Raw genomic sequence first — 24,817 nt, 5'->3', positions numbered from 1 at the left:
ATTCACTGGTTTGGGCAGGAGTAACAAATGGAAATTACTGAAATACTGCGAGAAATTCTAGTTCTGTGAGATATCCAGGCCAGGGAATGGGGAGTAATCCGAACCTTCTGAAAGGTTACCAAATCAAAGCCAGTCCTACCAATGTATTTCTCTGACATGTCTGGAGGCAAAACAAGACATGAATGTATCAACGTACAATCGTTCTCTTATAAGAGATGTAGTGGTATCCTCCACGGTTAAATGCTGTGCCAAAGGAAATGACTTGGGTTTTTATTCCTTTTCAGTGATGTGGAAAGTACAGCACGGGAGCCAGCGGGAAGAGGTTGGTTAGTGGCAGAGAGGCAGAAGAAAGTGTTTGGAAGGGGTGCAGAGGCAGCCCTTGCCGCCAACATAATCCTCTTGGTGGCTTGCCGTGCTCAGCCAAGCTCAAGGTTTGGCTCTTCTGAGGCATTGGTGTGTGTCTGACTGTACGTCCCTGTTGGAAAGGGTGACGCGGGGTCTGTTCCTGTCGGGGGAGCCAGCCCAGCCCAGGTGTGCTTTTCAGGTGCTTTCGTTTCTGCAGTTGTGACTCCAGCAGAGATAAGGGGGCACACAGCTGTGGGACAGCGGGCCTGTCCAAAACCTGATGGGCCTTAGAACCTCCCCCAGGGCGCCGTGCTGAGACAAGTTCAAAGCAGTTCCTCTTGATCCTTCCGTCTCAAATGCTGCCAGTGAGCAGGATCTGGAATCAAAGGGGAAAACAAGCCTGGGGGCAAAAGGTTGGTTGAGGCAGGAGTGATGACTAGCTGAAACCAGATGTAGGAAGAGGAACGTATGGATTTGGCAGTGATATTCCCACTCCAGATTAAGTCAGATAATATACCAGCCTGGTGCATGGGCTGGTTCTCAGCCCCTGAAGGTCCAGGTCTGTCCAGGTTGGGTTCCGTGAGCAGTGGCTCACGTTTCATGGCTCAGTGCACAGTGAGGTGGAGTCCTGGGAAGGGCGGCTGTGATTTTCACAGCATTGCTACGTTTACCAGGGTGAGGAGCGTTGGTCCTTCAGAACGCAGGAACCAGAGCCGGGGCCCTGACGTGGTCCTGGTGGCAACCAGGCTTTCTGCCGGGGAGCCCGCACAGCTCCCGACGGGCAGGTGGCACCGGTACAAGTGAAACCCGCGCCTGAGGAAAAGGGGTGTTGATCAGGGAATGGTTATTTGCAAGGTTTTTCAAACACTTTAATTAAAAAGACAAAAAAATATGCAAAGGATGCCTTGTCGTTTTTTCTGTATGCGCTGTTTCTTCTCTACAAGTAGTCTGCCCTTATGTTATTTGAAGAAGATAAAAAAGACTGTAAATCCTTTCTGCAGCCCGAAGAATGATGGAAGTGGGGACCCTGTTTTGCGTAACCCCCGGCTTTGTGCGAGTGGACACAGCTGTGCCAACACAAAGCGGCGCTTGAGCCGGGAGTCCGCGAGGCGCTGGCACCGGGCTCCCTTTCAGACTGAGGCTCTTATGTGGCGGCTTTCAAAGTGATACTGTGCTCGGTTGTATCCGTGGCCCTGCAAGCGGGCTCTCAGTTCGCTTCTCAGAGGAAATACTTTCAAAAGGAAAAGGTTAATTTTGCCAAGAATCAGATAAGGTCAGAGTACTTAGACAAACCAGAGCTTTGTAGGTTATAGATGAACGCGATCCTCTCTGCAGTGCGAGTGCGCGAGGAGAGCAGGAGAACGGAGCGCGTGAGGATGCTCGCATTTGCAGAAAATCCGAAGTGCCGTGTGTATCTCTCAGCATATTCTCAAGTACAGGATTGCATTTTACAAGTTTTTCACAGTTTTAAAAAAGTAAAATGTGTTTATCCTTCCTGTTTCTGGTTTCCAGTTTAACCCACCGGAAAATGGGTTCACTGAACTAAGCGTGATTTTTTTAATGCTATTTACTTATAAATTATTGTAGGTAGTTTGTAATATGATGCGAGTTCACCGTGGGTCTTCGGGGGCGCGTGCAGGAGGCTCTCCCGCCCTCGGCGCGCTCCTGCCAGGCAGGGCTGGTGTCCAGCTCCTCGGCTGTGCCCGCACAGGGCGGCACCGGCGGCACCGTCAGCACCGGCGGCACCGTCAGCACCGGCGGCACCGGCGGTACCGTCAGCACCGGCGGCACCGTCAGCACCGGCGGCACCGTCAGCACCGGCGGCACCGTCAGCACCGGCGGCACCGTCCGCGTTCTCTGCTGACACAGCCGACCCCTGCCCGTTCAAACTTCAGGCCTGCGCTGGCGTTTTCTCCCGTTCCTCCGTGGCAGCAGGATGGCGAACCCTGCCGTAGCTGGTGTGTCTGCTCCGCGGTTGCGGGGCCTTTACGGGCTGCGAATGAGGGGGACGGCCAGCCCGCCGGTGGGTTCTGCTGTTTCTGCTGGTCGGCCAGCAGAAGGAAGGCTGCACGTTTGTCGTCTTCCTTTAGTGATGGCATTAACGGAGTGTCTTCCCCCTGTCCTTTTGTCAGTATTTGTAAGCAGAGACTTTTCCTCCACCAGCTTCCCAGTCAAAGAAGGGATATCTTCCTGTGTGACAGCCTCACGCTGTCCGAACTCCACAAAGACAGTTCCAGAGCAGTGGTTTTAGCCGGTTTTGGATCTGGATAAGCATCAGACGTGGACAGCTGTGTAGAGAAATGAAACCTCCGGCCAGCGGGTTTGTGTTCTGCAGGTGTGTCTGCACCAAGCCGAGGGGCCTCAGCTCCGCGGGGGAGACAGGCCGGGGCTGCCCCCGCTTTTGGATTGGTGCACCCGCTCCTGGACGTACATTTTACCAGCCAGTCTTAATACCTAGTTGCACGTTGGGTGGCCTAAAGAAAGCACATGCACCAAACACCCCCACCTAAAACATCCCCTAACCCCCCACACCACAAAAACCAACCAAACAGAAAAACCCTACAAACAAAGACGACAAAAAACCACCACTACCCTAAAACCAACAAAACCCGAGAAGCCCCCGAGCACCCAACAGCAGCGTTTCCTCTGTGCTGATTTAATCAGAATCGCGGAGCCAGCGAGGCATGGAGCCGTGCTGAGGTGAGCCGGGTCAGCTGGGGTGACACGGGGACCCACGCACAGCGTGGAGCGATTCGCCGGCTCCGTGGAGAGGACGTGAGCCCAGTCATCGCATCACATAAACAGGAACAGTGGTGCATTACGTGAACAGTAACAAGAGCAGCTATGGAATAGTTTAGAGCTTCAGAGCCTCTTACAAGCCAGTTGGAAATCGTTCTTGTTTGAAGCGCTCGTCTGAGTTAGCGCCGTCCTGCTCTGTGTTTGCATTCCGCTGGGTTTGAGTGCGGGAGCTTATAAACTCTGGGTTTGAAACCAAGTGAATGTAGGAACTTGGCACGCGCTTGTTTTGGTAACAGGATTGCAGGCAGACATTGTGGTTAAATTAAAAAAAGACAAAAACCACCAAAACACGAGATTTCCTGTGCGAGAGTTGTTGTTTGCAAATGGAGTGATTCATGACCGAGACGAGGAGCACGTTCAGCTGTGGGATCTGGCTCATGAGCCCCGGATGTAGCTCATTTCAATCTGTGGGTTTTTGTGTGGCTGTTGGTTGTCGTTCGCTGTGGGCTGGATTTGGTGTTGCCATTTAGAGGGCAGCATCAACTCGGAAAACTGATTTAGTTTCCTAGTTTCTCCGTGGGTCTCCTGGGCCGCCCTCCACCTCAGGTCTTTCTGATGCACGTTCCCTTTCAGAATTAATTGAAAGAGAATATTTTAATTTTATAATCACAACTCTTTGTTGTATGACAACCTTTTGATTGCTTAGAGAGCCAATATCAAATACCAAACCTCTTTATTCTTGAGACTTTAAGTAAAGCAACACAGATCTGAGTGCTTTAGGGCCTCCTTGGGAATGTGTTCCTGTAGACATGCTGATTTGCAGTTTGATTATTTTAACCATTCCCCAGTGCTGTTTCTTGTCTTCTCTCGATCATCCTCCAGAGTTCAGGTTTAAGGCGCAGAACTCGGGATTTCTCGTTCAGGTTTAAGGCGCAGAACTCGGGATTTCTCGTTCAGGTTTAAGGCGCAGAACCTGGGATTTCTCGTTCAGGTTTAAGGCGCAGAACTCGGATTTCTCGTTCAGGTTTAAGGCACAGAACTCGGATTTCTCGTTCAGGTTTAAGGCGCAGAACTCGGATTTCTCGTTCAGGTTTAAGGCGCAGAGCCGGCATTTCTCGTTCAGCCCTCTCGGTCTCCAGGCCGGTTCCTGAGCTTTCCGGCAGGCTGTTTTTAGCTGGAATCCACTGGAACAGTGTCCCCGTTCTCTGCTCTTGCGGTACAGCTTCTGGAGACACAGGGAACAGTTTAAAACCGAGAGAAAAATGTTTCTGTTCTCCTGCTTCTACCTCTCACCGTTTCCCATTGCTGGTGCTTGCCAGGGCTTTTCATTTAACGCGTTTGTCGTTCCTCGGTGCTGTGTGCCCTCGTCCATGCCCTCTCTCAGGCGTGAGAGGAAGCAGCAGCGTGTTTGTGTGTCAGATTTCCTTTTTCAGCTCGGCCTCCTCCGTTCCGCTGTCCTGCTTGCCCAGGCTCCCCGGCAGCCCTGCCACTGAGCGTTTGTGTTCCAGTTTCTGCCTGTTCCGGAGCAGAAGCTGCCACTCTGTCTTTATGGCGTTTTGCACCTGTGATATTTGCCACTGAGGTGACTGAAGCCTCCAGCATAACTGACTGCTGCGGTCAGTAAATGTGAGTGAGAAGAGCTGGGATGTTTAAATGTAATTGTGCGCTCACTGTTAAAGATCCTAGAAGGACTTTTTAACCATGGAACTTGGGCCCGGTTTCGTTCAGAAGTTTGTTCACAAGTTGTTGGTGTGAACTGGTTGTGACTTCAGAGGAACTCTGTTGGTCAGCCGGAGATCACCGGGACGTTTCCCTTTGTGTGCGCGGGTGTTCTAGTTGTGTGTTATTATATTCTTATGGGTATTAAACCACTTACTCAGTTGACATGACGGTGGAAAATGCAGATTCTTCCTAACTGCATCTTCGGTTTCTCTCTTGGACTAAACTCTCAGAAGACTTAATAGCATTTTAGGAACTTGAAGCAGAGTTTTTGGGGGAGTGGCTGTGGTTGTTTGATTTGGTTGGTTTTGTGGGTTTTTGGTTGGTTTGGGGTGGATTTTTTCACATTCATGGTAATATGTTTTCTCCCTTGTGGGTGATTCTTTTTCCCCTCCTGGACAGCCCCGTTAATTCTGTGATATCTGAACCGGGTTGCAGTGACATCCAGCATTTTGTTCTGTTTGTGCTGCAGGCCGAGGTCAAGCAAACAGACAAAGCAATCGTTATGTTTTAGCATTCTTCTTTGATGAGCACATCACAGTCTACTCAGAGCTCCAGGGTCAGCTGCGAAGGGAAGAGACATGGAGCTCCGAGCAGCACTGTCTTTTTCAAGCAATTTATGGAAAAAGGGTAGACGAACGGGATGCGTAAGGACTCTGGTAGGAGACCAGTGGCACCGTGTTGTTGACAGGAAGGGTTTTGGCAGGCGGCTTGTTGTGACTGCTTCTGGGGCTTAGAGAGGAATTTCCTACAGACCGGACTAACCATTGAACTGTCTCTGCTTTTAGGAGCTCGAGGCCTGCAGTGGCGTCTCTGTGCGGAAGATGTCGTCTTTGACAATGAGAGACCATGGTCTGGACAAAAGAGGAAGCTTCTTTAAGGTAAATGGAGTATTTATACAAAACGTGGAGCACCTGGTTTTATGTGAAACAACTGCTGCAGAGTGCAGTGCTGTCTGTGATATGTAGCAAGCCCGTTTTGTAACATGGGAAGAACTTCATTGAACATCTCTTTTTACGCCCTTTTATTTCATGTTCATATTGCTTTCCTGTGCATGTAATAGAATAGTCGGTGTAAACCAGCCTGTGGCTTTCTTTGCTGCTAATGCTGAGAACATAAGCTTTGTTTTACACAGGCGTAAAGTTATTAGAGCTTTCATGGGTCACCATGTCCCCTGTTCTGCCTCCTGCTCTGCGTGAGGTTTGGTAAAGCTTTGGAGACCAGTCGGAGCCTTTTGGGGCCGCGGTGAGTTTTCTCTTTGGCTCACGCAGAGCTTCATGTGGTCAGCAGTAAACAGGGTCTTCTGGGGACAGGAGCTGCTTCTCCATTTTGCAACACGCTTTTGTTATGTCTCACATTTCATAAACACAAGCGTTAACCTCGTTTGGTGGCAGTCCACAGCTGGGTCGGGAGAGCGGTCCCGTTTTCAGATCATAGCAAGAAGCTGTGTCAGTTATGGGGAATGTTTCTAGGTTGCCACTTACGCATGTGCTGAAGGAATCGTGATGCCATTGAGGCTGTAAGCAAGTGTCCGTGTCGTTTTCTGCAGTCTTTTGATATCTCCTTGTGTAAGTAATTGTCGTGTGAAAAACAGGTGGTGGAATAGCTATTTTGCGCGCCTCCTGTTCACGATGTCATGGCTGTAGTTACTCGAACTGGTTAGGAACGCAGTGTGCCCGGGCAGTTTCAAGATACTGGACTCTAAGGCCGTCAGAAACATGGCCAGTTAAGAAACCGAGGTTGTCCTGGATTTTCCCAAGGAAGACCTGCAGGGAAATGGCCCTGAAGAGCAGTGGGAGTGAAAGGTGCCTCCAGACCAGCTGTTCCAGCCTCTCACGGTCCCCCGGAGGCCGGGCCGCTGTCCTGCGCCCGGTGTGGCCGCGGGGCTGCGGCCGTGCCGCGCGCGGTGTCTGTGGGGCTGCGGTCGCGGGGCTGCGGCCGTGCCGCGCGCGGTGTCTGTGGGGCTGCGGTCGCGGGGCTGCGGTCGCGGGGCTGCGGCCGTGCCGCGCGCGGTGTCTGTGGGGCTGCGGCCGTGCCGCGCGCGGTGTCTGTGGGGCTGCGGCCGCGGGGCTGCGGCCGTGCCGCGCGCGGTGTCTGTGGGGCTGCGGCCGTGCCGCGCGCGGTGTCTGTGGGGCTGCGGCCGTGCCGCGCGCGGTGTCTGTGGGGCTGCGGCCGCGGGGCTGCGGTCGTGCCGCGCGCGGTGTCTGTGGGGCTGCGGTCGCGGGGCTGCGGCCGTGCCGCGCGTGGTGTCCGTGCCGCGCGTGGTGTCCGTGCCGCGCGCGGTGTCCGTGCCGCGCGCGGTGTCCGTGCCGCGCGCGGTGTCCGTGCGCGTGTCTCTGCGTGAAACCGCCTGCTCTTTCCTTCCCTGTCCTACGTCTGGGAAATCGTGACGAGCTGCCTTTGCTGCAGCTGGACGGGTGAGCAATGACAACACTTGGCACACCAGATTTTGGCAGTTTGTGCTGTTTTAATTTGTCTTGTCTGTCTGTGTTTAGGAGACCTAGTAATTAAGACCGTGCAGTCACCTCTGCTCTGGTTCTCGTGTTGTGCTTGTTACTTTACAGTTGCCCAGGAAACCTTTAGCATACTGGCATGCAGTTTCTCAGGGCACTTAAATCTCCATGAAGAGCATCTTACTGTTCTCAGCAACATTTATGACAAAATTGACAAATACCAGTGGGAAACTCTACCTTTTCTTTCTGGTTCTTAAGTAGTTCCCATTGCTGTAGCTTCTAACCATTTCTTGGTATCTTCACATTCATGATTTCGGTACACCAGGGAAACAGAGAGCGGAGGTCCAGAGTTCTTTAGGCTGAATTCCCCAGTTTTGTGTCTGGCAGTTGGTGAATGCTCAGAGACATCAGGTGGTAAAATGCAGTAAAGATGGAATCAGGGTTGGGTCGTTCTGTGGCTGAAGAGCTTCCCCGGGGTTAGGGAGGGAGTCTGTGGTAAAGCAAGGAACTGAATACAGGTCTCGGAGAAACATCCTTTTACTGAAACATCCTCCTTCTCATCAACATGTTCCAATCTTTACTGAATTGGCAACACCACTAAAGCTTTTCTGCCCCCAAATCAAACATCAGTTCAAACTTCATTGCTTACAGTTGAATAAGACACTGAACAATATTAGTGGTCTTGGGGATTCATAGCTCACTGTGCAAAACAACCAGAAACTGCAGCCAAGTTACCCAATTAATTGTATTCAGACATCGGGACGCGTGTAGAGGAGCGTTCCCGTTCCCGTTCCCGTTCCCGCTCCCGTTCCCGTTCCCGTTCCCGCGCCGGCCGCTCTCCGGCGCTCGTCACGCGGCGGTCGCCGCGGCTGCCGCGCGCCGCTTGTCCGCGCGGGGAGGAGCCGCCGCGGCGCGAGGGGAGGCGGGGCCGCGGGCGGGGCGGGGCCGCGCTGCTGGCGGGAGGGGCGGGCGGCGCGCGCTGGGGCGCATGCCCGGTCCCGCACCCGCAGTCCGCGCCCCGGCCGGGTGGGAGCGCCGCTCCCGCCGCTCCCGCCGCTCCCGCCGCTCCCGCCGCTCCCGCCGCTCCCGCCGCTCCCGCCGCTCCCGCCGCTCCTCCGAGCTGCTGTAAATCTCGTGCTCAGAAACGCTCCGCGGCGGGCGCTGCGGCTGACTCTTAATGCGCTCTCAGCGAGACGGCAGCTTCATTAATTCTGCATGCTATCTTATTTACCTTTCAACACAAAACACAGGAATTCAGTTGCAGTGATGGAAGAGTGATTTTTCTAAAAACGTCCTGAAACAGAATGAAGCCCAAGCCCCTTGGCTTCCTCCGGGCCGGGGCAGCTTTGATGACCCGGGCGAACAGGAGGAGCGTGGCGGTGCCGGGCGGGAGCGGGGCAGCTCTGTGCAGGGGCTGCGAGCACACCCGCTCTGCTCTGCTCTCCGCCGCTGCGTGACATCCCGAGAGATGCAAAATGTAAAAATGACGTACACGTTCTGGTGAGAGAGCGCCGAGGAGCAGAAATGAGCTCTTGGTCTCCATGTAGGAATTACAGTGTCACCCCTGCCAGCTTACAGAAGGTGAGGTGAGTCCTGTTGAACAAGAATCTCTTGACCGTGAGCACAGCGTGATGTGTTATGAAAAGAAACCTCGTGGTTTAAGACGTTTGAATTTCGTCCTGGGTTTGAGGAATGTGAACAGTTAGTACTGGGGTAAGTCTGATACTGAGGGCAGGTTTGCTCAGGGGTACAGGACTGGGCTGCTGGGTGAGCTCATGCCAGGTCATTAGTATTATTTGGGTTTACAATGGTTGTACTGTAGTTTCTTTTTAACTTCCAGAACAGTGCTTTATCAGCAATAAACCCCAGAGGAAAAACATTAGACACAAAAATGGCTATTTGTCATGCTATATAAGGTCTTTTTTTTTTTTATGTTAAATAATTCACGACCTGAGAGGATGTCATACTTTCAAATACATTTCTTTATATGTAAACCTTCTTTCTGTAGCATGTCAGGGTGATATCTGTTTCATAGTCCTAAATAATCTGTGGCAGATTGCTTCAGATTACCTTTTCCCTCTTGGGGCTCAAGTATGTTGTTCTACACTAATATATCCATCCACTTCAGTTGTATTTTCCTGTGCAAACTGCCTTTTGTGGTCTTGATTTCAAGTCTGTGGAAAACAATGTGTGACCCTTCCCATTATTTCCAGCAAGGCAGGACTCATGCTGTTTGTGAATATAAAATGTTTGAAGAGCTCCTTGCGCGGGATCCTTCCTGCGTTTGGTAGGAGCGCGTTATCAGCAGCTCCGCTTGCTGACGCTCATCATGCAAACATCACATACCCTGCATAACGACCAGAGGTTTAATCGAGCCTAAATACTAAAGAAATGATGTCATCAAATAACGAGGATACGTTGTGTTATTTGATAGCAAACTATTTGTCAGGTGCTGTTGCATTAGTGTGTGTCAGTTGACTGCAAGAATACCCAAATGATGCAACTCCAAAACGCTTTTTTTTTTTAGTCGGGAGAAGAGTAACTTTAAGGCATTAAAAAGAATTCAAGGAAAATGAGCTGCTGTTTGCAGAAAATGTTGGCAGTTAGTTGTAAAACGGCGGTATTCGTTCCCGAGGACAAGCGTTCTGGTCGGCGCGGTGCCCGCCGGTGCCCGCCGCCGCGGTTCGAGCGCCGCGCGTCCCGCCCTGCGGACGCCGTGCGTCGGGTGCGGGTCCCCGTGTCCAGGACGTACTGACTCCTCACAGACTAAGGAAGGGTCCTGGTGTCGCGGGGCATATGGAGTAAACCCGATACATTTCGTCTGTAGAACAGCATGTGAGCATAAGATTGATTGAAATGTGTCATTTTGTTGAAGTTACGTTTAGAAAAACAAAAAATAAAATCCCTAAACAGAAAAGTTCCTCTCAGGAAAGAGTTTCTGACAAGTTCTCTTCAAGGCAGACATAGAAATTAAAGAGTGTTACAATTACAATGTGTTCAAGGTAAAACTGTTCTGCAGCGTGTGCCTTGTGCTATTCTGATTTAAAACATTTATAAGTTAAAATCTGTTTTAAAACAATGGTTTTCAAGAACTTTAATCATATGAGCAAGTACCTTCCCCAGACAAAGGTGTGAGAGGCAGGTGCGTTAGAGAGGCCGAGCGTGACAGCCGTGCAAAAGCGGGTCTGGGAGAGCGTCGGGAGGCACGCTGCTCGGGTTGGCTTGTAGGGGTGGTGAACACAGGAACAACCGCGGAGCTGGAGCGCAGGAAGGCTATACAGCATTCCAGTGCCTTTGCATTGTTGGTCTGTTCCACCTTCTGGGGTCAAACTGATGTATGAAAGGATAGCATGAAGTGTGGAGTGTCAGCTAGAATTTTTGAGCATGTTATTGTGTTTTTAGTACCACGTGAATTAGAATTCTTTGCTGTAGTGCGCAAAGATTTTGTCTTCTGGGAGGGAGTTGTTCTGTAGGGTTTCTTGTTTGTGGGGTTTGGTGGTGGTTTGCTGGTTGGATGGTTTTGGTTTGGTTGTTTTCCGGCTCTGGTTGAAGGCAGTTACCACTGTTCAGTCGGTTACAGCCAGATGGCGGCGCAGCAAGGCGGGTGTGAGGCAGCGGCTGAGAGCCCACGGTGCTTCTGTGAGACCCTTGTATTGCCTGCTTTCCACGGAAAGAGGCTGAGACCCTCTTCTGTTGTGCAGACTGTTGGCCCGCGAGCCGCTTGCTCTCCTTGCATTGTCTGCTTTCCACGGAAAGAGGCTGAGACCCTCTTCTGTTGTGCAGACTGTTGGCCCGCGAGCCGCTTGCTCTCTGTAGGTGTGCCAGAGAGCCCAGCACACTCTCTGCTGTCTGGTTCTTTATGGCAACGACTGGTGTTGTGGGTGCAAAGACTAAAGTGATGTTGAACATGAAGAGGAGCTACTTAGCTGAGCTGATTGATCCTGTCGTCGTGTCCGGCCCCTGGGGAACAGCAGCTTAGCTGTCATGCAGTTATTGGTGCGGGAGGTTTCATAGGGAAGGACATCGGGGCCGTGGTGCTGGCAGCTTATGATTCAAAAGCAGCTGCTGATGTATAACAGAGGGTTGCTCCGCTTCGCTTACTGTTTCCCCTTCTGCCTTTGAAGCAGGAGCAGGTGCTTCCCACGCTGCTTCTCACACAAATACCTGGTGCCCCTGTGCCCCCGGGTGCTGCGGTGTCCCGGGTGCTGCGGTGTCCCTGGCGCTGCGGTGTCCCTGGCGCTGCGGTGTCCCTGGCGCTGCCGGTGTCCCTGGCGCTGCCGGTGTCCCGGGCGCTGCCGGTGTCCCGGGCGCTGCGGTGTCCCTGGCGCTGCCGGTGTCCCTGGCGCTGCCGGTGTCCCGGGCGCTGCCGGTGTCCCTGGCGCTGCGGTGTCCCTGGCGCTGCCGGTGTCCCTGGCGCTGCCGGTGTCCCTGGCGCTGCGGTGTCCCGGGCGCTGCGGTGTCCCGGGCGCTGCGGTGTCCCTGGCGCTGCCGGTGTCCCTGGCGCTGCGGTGTCCCTGGCGCTGCCGGTGTCCCTGGCGCTGCCGGTGTCCCGGGCGCTGCCGGTGTCCCTGGCGCTGCGGTGTCCCTGGCGCTGCCGGTGTCCCTGGCGCTGCCGGTGTCCCTGGCGCTGCGGTGTCCCTGGCGCTGCCGGTGTCCCGGGCGCTGCGGTGTCCCTGGTGCTGCGGTACAGCGAGCTGTCGGCGGCTGGCGCTGGCTCCCGGCCTGCAGGCCGCCCGCTCTCCGTCCGGCCGCTCCTGAGCTGGGCAGGGAAGCGCCGGGCAGGCCTTGGGGCTTGGTGCAGAATTCACTTGCCCTCCCCTCGTTCCCGGTCGGCTCCTCTGCATGAATGGCTGACTGCACCAAAGACGCCAGGGGATTGCTGAGCAGTCTGTCTCCTGCTTGGCTTGAACCTCAAGCCAGGAGCTGACACTTGAAGGAAGACTGTTGAAAGAGACACATCTGTTCGCAGGTAGAGCTGGCGTGAGCCCTGTCAGTGATTTGATGATAATCCCTTGAAAGCTAATAGGTGGTCAATTCCAGCTCGGTTATTCTGAGAGTGACTGTCTCTGCGATGCTCAGTGATTTGCCTGAGGTTTCCCCATGCTCCATGCAATGGAGGGAGCTGGGAGTGGGGACGTTCCTCCAGTTTCACACTCTCCCTGGTCCCCCGCGGTCCCCCCGGAGGTTCCTCTGGTTTCACACCCTCCCTGGTCCCCCGTGGTCCCCCCGGAGGTTCCTCCAGTTTCACACTCTCCCTGGTCCCCCGCGGTCCCCCCGGAGGTTCCTCCAGTTTCACACTCTCCCTGGTCCCCCGCGGTCCCCCCGGAGGTTCCTCTGGTCTCACCCTCCCTGGTCCCCCGTGGTCCCCCCGGAGGTTCCTCCAGTTTCACACTCTCCCTGGTCCCCCGCGGTCCCCCCGGAGGTTCCTCTGGTTTCACACTCCGTGGTCCCCCATGGTCCCCCCGGAGGTTCCTCTGGTCTCACACTCCGTGGTCCCCCGCGGTCCCCCCGGAGGTTCCTCTGGTTTCACACTCTCCCTGGTCCCCCATGGTCCCCCCCGCAGTGGGGATCACACAGGGTGACCCGTGCGCGGAGTGCTGGAGTTGCACTGCGAACTCAATGAAAAGGCTGCTCTGCTGACCAGATTCAGTATTGAATGCAGCAGAGTTCTAACCAGCAATATATCTGTTTCATTAACAGATGAAATCCTCAAATAGCGTTTAATAATATGGTGAGCTTGATGAGTTCATATTTTAAGCATCACATATAGCTGCAGATCACTGTGAATCACTTGCCATCTATAGTAAGGCTCGGGCGGTGACTCGCGTTGTGTGCCGGTTGCCGCCTGGCATTCCCTTCCTTCTGCGGTGGCTCCAGCAAGCCGTGACGAAAGCCCTAACGTATTTACACCGGGCTGCATTGCTCATAGTCCTGACTGCGTGGTGCTTGAAAAGCTTCGTGCTCTCACAGTGCACAGGGAGCATCTTCAGGGGATGCTGTGGCTGAAAACTGAAAGCCAAGCCTTGCGGCATCTGCTGGAATAGTTAAACCTTTAGCCATTACTGCAGGACGGAGCACACGAGGCGGCTGTGTTCGCGATGGGGCTGTGCTCGTGACTCCTCAGGTGTCAGAGCCTTTGTGGATGGCTGGTGCGAGAAGAGAAGAGGCTGCAATGTGGTCAGTTCCAATAATAATTCACTCTCAGTTGTGTTCAGGTGCAACTTCGGGAAGGTTCTGACAGCAGCGGGAGGTCGCGGCAGCAGGGAAGGGCTGCACGCTACCTTATTGAAGCAGTTGGGAGGTCAGGAAATATGAAAATACTAGGGACTTCATAGTAAACAGTGTGAACTCCACTTTATTCGCTCAGCTTCCGGAGACACTGCGAGGATTTAACCTGGGAAACCTGCTGTTCGGAGGCTGGAACGGAGGGCGGGAACCTGTGCCCCGCGCGGCTGGGAGCTGAAGGATGTCGCCTTAGTTTAAGTCTGTCTGCTTCTTAATCTAGAAGTTCGGCTTCCTGACACTGAAGTACGTTAAAATTTGCGAGCCTTGTGCTTGCGTACTTGAAAAGTTGAAACGTCTCTCCTGAATGGAGGATAGAAAATGTGGGGCAGGGAAGTGGTGAGATGGGTGCCAAGGTATGTAGGTAGAGGTGTGAAGGTTGAGTAAAAAGAATGAACAGAAGACTGTGCTGAGCAATTAGGAGCTGTGTCACGGAACCGAAATGAAAAGCTTCATCAGAGCCAGAAGGGACAAGGAGGCCACAGAAGCTGTACAAGCATGGTAAGGCCTGCGTCAGCAGCGCGTGTTATTTGGCAGTAACAACTTGTATGGCTGTGCGTGAATGCCTCATTGCACTTAGCAAAACTAATAATGAATGAAGACTGGGGATGTAACAACGAGAAATCCATTGTGTCAGTATTTCACAATGCCATTAGTTATTTAGAACTACTTTTGAGAAGGCACATTCATGTTTGAAACTAATTGATAGTTTAAGAGCGATTGTTGTGGCTGGATGCTGTGGTGGATTGCTCTTCAGAGATTTAGGCCTAATAGAGCTGATCCTTCCACTTCTGCTCAGTCACAGCTTGGAACAGAAATGCAAGTTTTTTGTCTTTTCACTGCTGTCGTCAGCTTCTCTGTTCTGAATTGATTGACCATTGAACTCAATTAGTGGGTCTCTTTGCAGATACAGAAGGATTGCTGTTAAAAATTGTCTAAGTATAATATATCAGCTAGCTGCAGTTTGGGTTTGTAGCCAAAGACTTTCTGTAGAACAATTGCTCTCTTTCTTTAAAACCTGAACAGCAATTGGTGTGATTAAAAGAAAATTATTTAAATGTCCTGCTTTTAATGGATGACTTGAAGTCTTGGCATGGCTTGTCAGAATTTATTTTTAAAAGAACAAAGTTAGATTTAAATATCCTGGGAGCATCACGTGCACAGTCCCGCTCTGAGCACTCACCGTACCTGACAAGGGTGTGCAGCTTCTGCTCCCTGGGGAGGCCGCGGTTACCTTGTCACCGCGAGTGTCAGCCCAGAGCCCGTGTGCCGCTGCTGGCCCGGCGCTGGAGGAGCCGCGCCTCTGAGCTCCAGAGCTGTCCTGGAGCTGCCGAGTTTTGGGTGGCTGCTTTGGGTTCCCAAGCGGGGCGCAGGTTCTGTGCTCAAGGTCAGCACAGACAGCCCCACAGCCTGGGGGTTCGCTGGGGTGGCTGAGGGACGGGGTGTGTGGCCGTGGGGGCTGGCGCGGTGCAGCGGGCTGCCGGGCGGGGTGCAGTGGGCTGCTGTGCAGCGGGCTGCCGGGCGGGACGCAGCGGGCTGCCGGGCGGGGTGCAGCGGGCTGCCGGGCGGGGTGCAGCGGGCTGCCGGGCGGGGTGCAGTGGGCTGCTGTGCAGCGGGCTGCCGGGCGGGGTGCAGCGGGCTGCCGGGCGGGGTGCAGCGGGCTGCTGTGCAGCGGGCTGCCGGGCGGGGTGCAGTGGGCTGCCGGGCGGGGTGCAGCGGGCTGCCGGGCGGGCAGTTGTCCTCCCGGCCCGTCCCGTCCTCTGCTCCCGCTGTCTGCGCTGGACACCAGGCTCAGGCCGGTGAACAGCACAAAGCTGACCACAAGACAAAGTGAGAAAGTCTTAGAACCTTTGACAAGCTGAACCAGCTGTCAGGGCTAAATGAGCAGCCGGGCCAGCCCACGTGAAGAGGCGGCACCTCCCTGTTGGGGGGCAGCACAGCACAGCGTGAAGCCCCCCCTCAGGTCAGTGAGACTGCAGCTGTGCTGCGTTCCAGAAGACTACAAGAGTCAATGTGTTAAGGATGATGATGCTAAGGCAGTAGAGGCTTTCAAAGAGAAGAATCGAGGCAGTGTGATCTGCAGGATGCAGTCGGTGGGTAGGGCCTGGAGCACAGGCCCGCGCTGCCCTGAGGCGATGCCGCTGCCCAATCGCTCTCAGGCGCGCATGGCGATGCCTTTCATGAGGCTCATCCAGCAGCAGCAGCATGTGCATTTTTCACCATGTGAAGCCAGTGTGGGGGCTGGTGCAAAAGGAGGGACGAACTGACCCCGCAGGCGCCCGGCGGCTGGTTGCTGGAGGTGCTGTTCCGTGGGGGTGCAGCGGGGAGCAAGGCCGCTCCGTCAGGACGCTGCGGCTCCTCCTGCCGCTCCTTCCCGTGGTCAGGAAGGCTGGGGGTGCTGTTTCATCGGGTGCAGCGGGGAGCAAGGCTGCTCCGTCAGGACAGTGCGGCTCCTCCTGCCGCTCCTTCCCGTGGTCAGGAAGGCCGTGCTCACAGCTCACCGCAGCGACTCCGGGCTGCCTGGGGGTCAGCAGGTGGGAGACGTTGGTGAACTGTATTGCTAGTGGCACAGTGTGACTGGGAGCTCTGACCTCCACACAAAGGAGCCGGTGGAATGGCTGTAGTGTATGGTAGTTCATTCTCAGCCCACACTGAATGGAGCTGGCCTCTTTTAAGTAGAGACTGAAACTTCGTTGGAATCAATCAGAAGAATGCTGCACGGCAAGGAGGGTGTCAGCTTCTGAGGAAGGGGAAAATTCCCAATAAAACAGCGTAGGAAAGTGTTGCCTGCGATTCCTTGAAAACGCTGCTGTACTGAGCTCCCTAACGCCAGTGGGACTCAGGGCCGTGTCCTGTGGGTGACTGTGAGCTGTTCTAACTGGGACTGGAAGGCTGTTGTTACGCCAGCTGCAGGTTCTGTTGGTTTGCTCCGAGGTTGGGGCGGCGGTGAGGAGGCGGCAGCGCTGCGGGCTGTTCGGTGGGTGTCGCTGCGGGCTGTTCAATGGGTGTCGCTGCGGGCTGTTCAATGGGTGTCGCTGCGGGCTGTTCAATGGGTGTCGCTGCGGGCTGTTCAATGGGTGTCGCTGCGGGCTGTTCAATGGGTGTCGCTGCAGGCTGTTTAATGGGTGTCGCTGCGGGCTGTTTAATGGGTGTCGCTGCGGGCTGTTTAATGGGTGTCGCTGCGGGCTGTTTAATGGGTGTCGCTGCGGGCTGTTTAATGGGTGTCGCTGCGGGCTGTTTAATGGGTGTCGCTGCGGGCTGTTTAATGGGTGTCGCTGCGGGCTGTTCAATGGGTGTCGCTGCGGGCTGTTTAATGGGTGTCGCTGCGGGCTGTTTAATGGGTGTCGCTGCGGGCTGTTTAATGGGTGTCGCTGCGGGCTGTTTAATGGGTGTCGCTGCAGGCCGGAGAGGGCAGCGCTGCCGGTTTGTGTGCTGTCCTGCCGTGGGTCAGGCAAACTCCATGCAGTTGCTGCAGAGAATTTCCAAGACAGCGTCCTTTGCAAGCCTCATAGTTGGTTTCTGCTCAACCAGATGTTTCCCAGACATCTGGCTAGCAAACGCCATGCTCCTCAGGATACAGCCCTAGTGCTAATCTCACCTGCTTTAAAGTGCGTTCTTGCCGTCCTGTCCGGAATTAGGATCGTATTCCACCTGAGCTGAAGTGTTACAAGGCAGTTCTCTCCTGAGTTCTGCTCACTTGCAGTCCAGGACCCAACGTGAAGAGCAGCCACCCATTTCTCTCTTGCGTTGTTGCTTTTCATCCACCACAATATCGTGATGCTGGCTTGGTGTCCCTTCAGAAATAGCCCTTGCAGATGCAGCTCTTCTAATGATGTTTTTTGTGTAATTTGAGAAAGTAAGTGCTACAAATGATGAACTCATTTAGTTCTTTTGATCTGTTGTATAATGTATTTACTAGATTCAAATTAAAAAGCCAGCCAGCCTGGAAGGTTTTGTACAGGTGCAAAACAGACATTATTTGTCCTTCACGAATGATCGTAGTTGTCCCCAGCCCTTACTTTTTCCTTTGCAAGGGGAAGTCCAAATAGGATGCAGTTAAAAAACCCAAAGTGTGTAATCTCTGGTGACTAACGTTGCCCGGGCTCCGTTTCCGCGCCTCTTCACTCGCCTGACGTCATGTGTTTTTGTCCCTTTCTAGCTCATTGACACGATTGCCTCGGAGATCGGAGAGCTGAAGCAGGAGATGGTGCAGACGGATCCCACGGTGGAGGACGAATCTGCCGATGTGCGCAGGTGATGGACGCGTTCCTTCCCGTAGCAGCGGGAGGTGTGCCCCGACAGGAGTGTTTCACTGTGCTCCCTCCTCGGCTTGTGTTCTGGCACTTTCCATCCCACCAACACGGGGGGTGGAGATAACTCTGCTCTTGGTTCCAGGCACTTGCCTTTGTGCGGGGGGAGTGCTCAGAGATTCCGTTGTTCTGTGTATTTGCCTGAATATCTTCTAAAAGCAACTGCACTTCCCTTCTGCTTCCTTGTTACAAGCCTGATGAATGTCTAAAGCAGGAAACTACTGATGTTGTTCCCATTGTCTAGGGCGATGAGCTTTGCCTTCACACTGTAGAAGCTAAAAATATTCATTGCTTCAGGGGGCTCTGTGAAGATTCAACATACAATAACATGATTTATTTGCATTCTCAGGCTAGGAAGTAAAATATTGACTGTTAGGAGCTGATGCTTTTGTGGGATATGTGTTTAAGTTCATTTATATGTGAATATCTTACACGTTTAAAAAAAAAAAATAAAGGTAGATGGGGCATTTTTTTAACCCTAAACTGTTTTGATATGTGGTTCTGGCTTTTTAACATAGATGACGGCATACAGGTGCGGGCTCTGGAAATGTGTAACGTTAAACTTGTACCTGTAAGCGGGCATAGTGGGACTCCGGCATTTGGGCTTTGCTGTGGCTGCTGTCCGTGACTGCTGAAGCCTGTTAAATTTGCATCTGGAGGATATTCAGTGTTTTAATCATTGTGTTAACAAGAGAGCGTATCTTTGTGCCTGCTGGTGAAGTGCTTGTTTCCAGCGGAGGCAGCGGCCCGACGCGGCGTTCTGCTCTGTGCCACTGCGGCCCGAGCTGGGGCTTTGTTCTCCAGCCAGCGAGTTAACGAAGTTGGTCACATTTTGGTATTTAGAACTACATCCGTGTTTTTAGCTTTTTTTCTTTCTATAAATACTTTTGAAATGTGATAGAACTGTCTACAGTATGTATTCGAATTGTTGGGATAGAACAGTGAGCAGCAGCCTTGCCTGAGTGGTAAGAGCGTGAGACGGCTGACCCAAGGACAGCCCTTGGCCGTGGCGCTGGGTGCACATGGCTCAGGTTTGGAGCTTTTGGAAGCGCAGTTCTTTCGTAGGTGTGGACAGTTTACTTTCTCCATTTTGGTGGCTTCAGCTAATTAATTTCAACAAGTGTTAGCTAATTTGCGGCTACGAAAAGGCTTCTTAGTCTTTCATATGTATGGTGTATTCAAAGATACAAGATCTACTAGTTCTAAAATCTTGGTGGAAACACTTAGCTCGGAACAGTCAATTAAATTTCCTTATTTTACATATCCAGGGGATTTTTTTTACTTTTATTTATATATATAATGGATTTTTAACTGCATTTGTTAATTTTGAATGAAAAATATATTTTTATTAAAATATGTAAGTAAAGCTAACATTAAAAAGTGAGAAATGCAATTTCCATTATTACTTAACTGAATTCAGTTCTGTATTTTATTTAAGTCATCGCGAGTTGTGTTGAAACTCATCTCCCACTGGGGAGGAACCAGCGTAGTGCCCCGCGTTGCAGCGTTGCAGCGTTGCAGCAGACCTTCCGCAAGCGGTTGGTGTGAACTTTGAGCTTAAGGTGACTTAGTCACATTGTCTTTTATTGGGAGGCACTGTGGAAAAAAAAAAAGGCAAGCAAAAAAACCAAACCACAAACAACCAAACCAGAACCCCACCAAACCGAACCCCCGCTAAACCAAATAGAAAAAAAAAAAAGTAAAACCAGGAGAGAAATTAAATTGTTGCATTATAGGTAGCAGATTTTGCTAGTGCTTAGCTATAGCTAGTGGGAGCAGCTGTGGGCGCTGGGCTGTGGGAGCAGCCATGGGAGCAGCTGTGGGCGCTGGGCTGTGGGAGCAGCTGGGCTGTGGGAGCAGCTGGGCTGTGGGAGCAGCTGGGCTGTGGGAGCAGCTGGGCTGTGGGAGCAGCTGGGCTGTGGGAGCAGCTGGGCTGTGGGAGCAGCTGGGCTGTGGGAGCAGCTGGGCTGTGGGCGCTGGGCTGTGGGCGCTGGGCTGTGGGAGCAGCTGTGGGCGCTGGGCTGTGGGAGCAGCCGTGGGTGCTGGGCTGTGGGCGCTGGGCTGTGGGAGCAGCTGTGGGCGCTGGGCTGTGGGAGCAGCCGTGGGTGCTGGGCTGTGGGCGCTGGGCTGTGGGAGCAGCCGTGGGCGCTGGGCTGTGGGCGCTGGGCTGTGGGCGCTGGGCTGGGGGAGCAGCCGTGGGCGCTGGGCTGTGGGCGCTGGGCTGTGGGCGCTGGGCTGTGGGAGCAGCTGTGGGCGCTGGGCTGGGGGAGCAGCCGTGGGCACTGGGCTGTGGGCGCTGGGCCGTGGGCGCTGGGCCGTGGGCGCTGGGCTGTGGGAGCAGCCGTGGGCGCTGGGCTGTGGGCGCTGGGCTGTGGGAGCAGCCGTGGGCGCTGGGCTGTGGGCGCTGGGCCGTGGGCGCTGGGCCGTGGGCGCTGGGCTGTGGGAGCAGCCGTGGGCGCTGGGCTGTGGGCGCTGGGCTGTGGGAGCAGCCGTGGGCGCTGGGCTGTGGGCGCTGGGCTGTGGGCGCTGGGCTGTGGGAGCAGCTGTGGGCGCTGGGCTGTGGGAGCAGCCGTGGGCGCTGGGCTGGGGGAGCAGCTGTGGGCGCCGGGCCGTGGGCGCCGGGCCGTGGGCGCTGGGCTGTGGGCGCCGGGCCGTGGGCGCTGGGCTGTGGGCGCTGGGCTGCGTTCACCTCCTGCTCCTGGGAAGTGGCTCCTCGTAGGGTGTCTGGTTTGCCAGACCTGGCTTTCCCAAGCTGTGCTTTTGCCAGGGTCCACCCAGTCTGATCTTTCTCTAGTCCTCTTTATGTATTATTTGGATAGTAAATAATGTTTAAGTGCTGTTTTTTCTCATTTACCTTCCCACAGATTGCACTAACACACTGATACTGACCTGGCTCAGGTGTGTTGCGGTCATTTGACCTGGCAGTGTTCAGGAGTGGCAGGAAGTCTCGTCATGGTCAGATACTCGTAATCTTTGGGTTATTTCCTCAGGGGGCAGAAGCGGCTCCCACGAGGAGGTGCGTGCGTGTCGGGGTCAGTAAGGCGTGGGCTCACACGCTGCGTTCCTCCGCACCTCCGCATGTGGGAGGGATTGTTTACTTAGGTACCTGGAGGTTCCAAAAACCCGGCAGCTCCTTATTCAAATTAATCTTCTGATTTGTAACAGTTGGGTTTGACGACGTTAGGCCAGCGGTACCGAGGAGGAGCACTGTGACCCCGTGTACCGTGGGCTCCGAGCAGCCTGAGGTTGTTTGGCGGCAGGGAGCAGTGCCAGGCCTGCAGCTGGCGCCAGGCACGCACCTTCTTTTGCATGGGATGTGACTTTCTGGTTTAGGCAAAAAGTGTTTCCCTTGCAGACATGTTCCCTCTGCAACAAGCTTTGTTTCCACCTCTTGCCCCAGGAGTGGCAGGAGGTTCCACACAGTGAAACCCGCAGCCAGTGTCAGTGTGTAACCTGCGCTTTGCCACAGCTGTCTCAGGTTTGCAACATTGCTAACCCGCTCTGAAGGTGACTGGAAAGTTTCTGAGCAATATTTGCTGGAGGTACAGCTCATGAAAACACTTCTGTGATTCACAGTGAGACTTCTGTGGAGATTCTATGTGTAGGTTCTGCTGGGACCATGGCTGAAAGAGGAATGCGGGATTCCTCTTGCGGCAGGGTCGGAGCCCTGTCTTAACTAACACACACTTGGCTTCCCTCCTGCGCACAGCGTGCTGCTGTGTGTTTTGTGCCCCTCGAAGGCATATTGGCAATTACGGACACCTTCTGACACTCAGGGAGGGAAGATCTGTATGCAGTTTGCAGGGCAGTGCGGCCGCGGTGTCCTCTGCCGCGCGGCCTGCAGGCGCTCGCCTGCGCCTGCTGTGGGCCCCGAGCTCGCAGGTGCTCTTTGTCTGTGCCCAAGTATGGTCACCAGGGTGACTGCTCTGCAGTGATTTCTAGCACTGGAGGAACCACAGGATGCACTTCAGCTGAAAAGTGAGGAGTTTGAACCACCAGCACAGGTGTAATCCTGCTGGCTATTCTGTATTCTATGAGTGACAGTGAAGCTTTGCGTAGCAAAAGGAGTTCTCAAAGTATTCAATTGATTTGGATTTTTAATGCATAACAAGTGTCTGTAGCCTCCAGGAGTTGTACTTAGGGGGGTTGTTTGGGGGATTTAATCCCTTTTTCTTGTTCCTCCCCTTCCTCTCTCCTTTGTGTTTTCTCCTGGCCGCGGTGTCCAGCCCCTCATCAGCACGGGGAGCAGAGGGGTGCGCGGCTGCGGGACGGCAGGGCTGCCGGAGCACCGGCAGAGCTCTGCAGAGAGGATGAGCTGATTCTGGTCTGTAGGCTTCTGTTGTGGACATAATCCCTACAAGCCAACAGCGGAAGTGCTTGTGTTTGGCGCAGTGGTCTCCAGCAGGTAGCGGGTTGCTCCATTGTCAGTGTTGAACAGGTTTTTCTGGCAGAGGAAGAGCTCTGTTGGTTGCAGTTTTTTCCACCTATCTGAGAGTAAAAATATCTGAATTATATCAATACCTTTGAAGAAACGTTTCGTCCAGATGTGAACATAATGAAGAAAAGGGGTGAAATCTTCAGTCAACCATGTATGCATATACATCTGTATCTGAACTGATTGCCAAATTTCAACAAACCAATAGAAGAATGCTGAGGTTTAGAGTTGAGGACAAGTGAAAGAAAGAAGTCTTGTGGATAAGAGAAATTCTGTGTATGCTAATTATATGAATTCTCAGTAGGAAAAACACCAGTCCAGGGTGCCAGCAGTGCCATGAGCTTTGTGGTAACTGTTGTCTGAACCGAGTGGTGCTTTAAGGCGGGTTAGCATGTCTGGTTGTTTGTTTTATTTTTCATAGACCAGTGAAGGACATGGATAATGTCTCTCCTGAGAAGAACGATGTAAAGAGCTGCCCCCGGGACTCTGGATACGACAGCCTGTCCAACAAGCTGAGCATATTGGACAAACTCCTGCATACTCACCCTGTGTGGCTGCAGCTTGGTCTGAATGATGCCGAAGCCATGGAAATTCTGCAGGCCCAGCCTCCCGGGGTAAGAACTTGCATTTGGATTTATTCGATGCGAGTGTTAACAAAAAAAACAAAGCCAACCAAAGAAAACAACACCCCACCTTCGCTTCTGTGCTTTGGATAATCCAAGTGAGGGCTTCCTGAGCGTTTGGCAGCTGGACCAGTTGGAGTGTGACTCTGTACCTGGGCTGATATGTTGGGGGACTAGTTTGGGGTCCTCTGGAGCTGAGAACTGGACTAACTAGACTGCTGCAGTTACAACTCCAACCTAACCAGGGTTGTGTGACCCATGTATTTCCCTCATAACAAGACAGTAATAGATAAATGGGAAACACCAGTGTTCTGTCCTTCAGTGACGCCTGCACTGAAGTGGCTAGGCTGGAGCGCAGGCCCTGTCGGCTCGGGTGGGGCTGGCGGCGGGTTTCCAGCGCCGCCTCGGCCCCGGTGCGGAAGGGTGGATGAGCGGGCTGGGGACACGCTCTGCCGTCAGGCTCCTCCAGTCTGCCTGGGCTCTGCTGTGTCTGGAACTGGCGAGCTCAGGGGCGTGCATAATGGACTCGGTGTCAGGTGTCTGCGTTACACAAGGATGAGACACTTTCCTGAGCGTTCTGCTGCCATTTTGCACCAAGCTGTTGAGCCTGATGCCGGAATGACTGAGTAACATTCAGAAACATTTTACATAGATCAGAGATCATGAACTGAAGCTGGTCTGGTTCCTTTTGTCTATAATATGTCTCCATTCAGGCATCTGTGATGAAGCTAAAGCCATGTCCTTTTGCCTTCTCCACAACAGATATTTCTGGTTAGGAAATCTGCGAGATTGCAGAAGAAAGTCATCTCTCTGCGTCTGCCCAGTGACTGTGGGTCCTGCCTGAAAGAATTTGCAATAAAAGAAAGCACATACAGTAAGTAGTGAGTGACACGCTGCTCAGTGTTTGTCTCCGAGCTCTCTGCTTTGGCGACCCCCACCCGAGATGGCACGCAGGTCCACGCAGGCAGCGCTGCCGCTCTGCACGGGGCGCTGCGGCCGGGCTGTCCGGGACGGGGGGTGTGCGGCAGCGCTGCCGCTCTGCACGGGGCGCTGCGGCCGGGCTGTCCGGGACGGGGGGTGTGCAGCAGCGCTGGCGTCTGCGCTGCACGGGGCGCTGCGGCCGGGCTGTCCGGGACGGGGGGGGTGCGGCAGCGCTGCCGCTCTGCACGGGGCGCTGCGGCCGGGCTGTCCGGGGCGGGGGGTGTGCGGCAGCGCTGCCGCTCTGCACGGGGCGCTGCGGCCGGGCTGTCCGGGACGGGGGGTGTGCGGCAGCGCTGCCGCTCTGCACGGGGCGCTGCGGCCGGGCTGTCCGGGGCGGGGGGGGTGCGGCAGCGCTGCCGCTCTGCACGGGGCGCTGCGGCCGGGCTGTCCGGGGCGGGGGGGGTGCGGCAGCGCTGCCGCTCTGCACGGGGCGCTGCGGCCGGGCTGTCCGGGGCGGGGGGGGTGCGGCAGCGCTGCCGCTCTGCACGGGGCGCTGCGGCCAGCCTGTCCGGGGCGGGGGGTGCGCGGCAGCGCTGCCGCTCTGCACGGGGCGCTGCGGCCGGGCTGTCCGGGACGGGGGGTGTGCGGCAGCGCTGCCGCTCTGCACGGGGCGCTGCGGGACGGGCTGTCCGGGACGGGGGGTGTGCGGCAGCGCTGCCGCTCTGCACGGGGCGCTGCGGGACGGGCTGTCCGGGACGGGGGGTGTGCGGCAGTGCTGGCGTCTGCGCTGCACGCTGCTCGAATAGCTCGCTCGTGCGCCTTGCTGGGTCTAGGATTCATTGATTACTGGGGGTAGTTACCCTCCTGTGTAGAAACACAGTCCATAGTCCAGTCTGCTGTCAATGAATGTCCTTGCGTTTTCTTGTACCCGGGGGGACTGTTCTTGGGTGCAACTCTGTCATGAGTTCTCTCATCAGATCTGAGTGTGGC

General features: G+C 54.4%; 1 protein-coding gene across 5 annotated transcripts in view; it reads left to right on the top strand.

Annotated features, from left to right (window-relative positions):
• Nucleotides 1–24,817, top strand: part of RIN2 (Ras and Rab interactor 2) — a 66,833-nt gene that overhangs the window by 15,414 nt on the left and 26,602 nt on the right. For 4 of the 5 annotated variants that reach the window (XM_082049103.1, XM_082049100.1, XM_082049099.1 and 1 more), the window contains exons 2-5: nt 5,592–5,684; nt 17,698–17,792; nt 22,705–22,897; nt 23,669–23,780. In XM_082049103.1, the coding sequence (XP_081905229.1) occupies nt 5,628–5,684; nt 17,698–17,792; nt 22,705–22,897; nt 23,669–23,780 (457 nt within the window). In that variant the 5' untranslated portion in view covers nt 5,592–5,627. Of the gene's footprint in view, nt 1–5,591; nt 5,685–17,697; nt 17,793–20,722; nt 20,865–22,704; nt 22,898–23,668; nt 23,781–24,817 lie in introns of those variants that run through there. The other variant, XM_082049101.1, reaches the window with a different exon arrangement.

This window comes from Streptopelia decaocto (genome assembly GCF_964273445.1).
Source record: "Streptopelia decaocto genome assembly, chromosome: 3".
Taxonomy (NCBI): Eukaryota; Metazoa; Chordata; class Aves; order Columbiformes; family Columbidae; genus Streptopelia; species Streptopelia decaocto.
The sequence above is the reverse complement of the archived record's forward strand: the minus strand, read 5'-3'. Positions and strand labels throughout refer to the sequence as shown.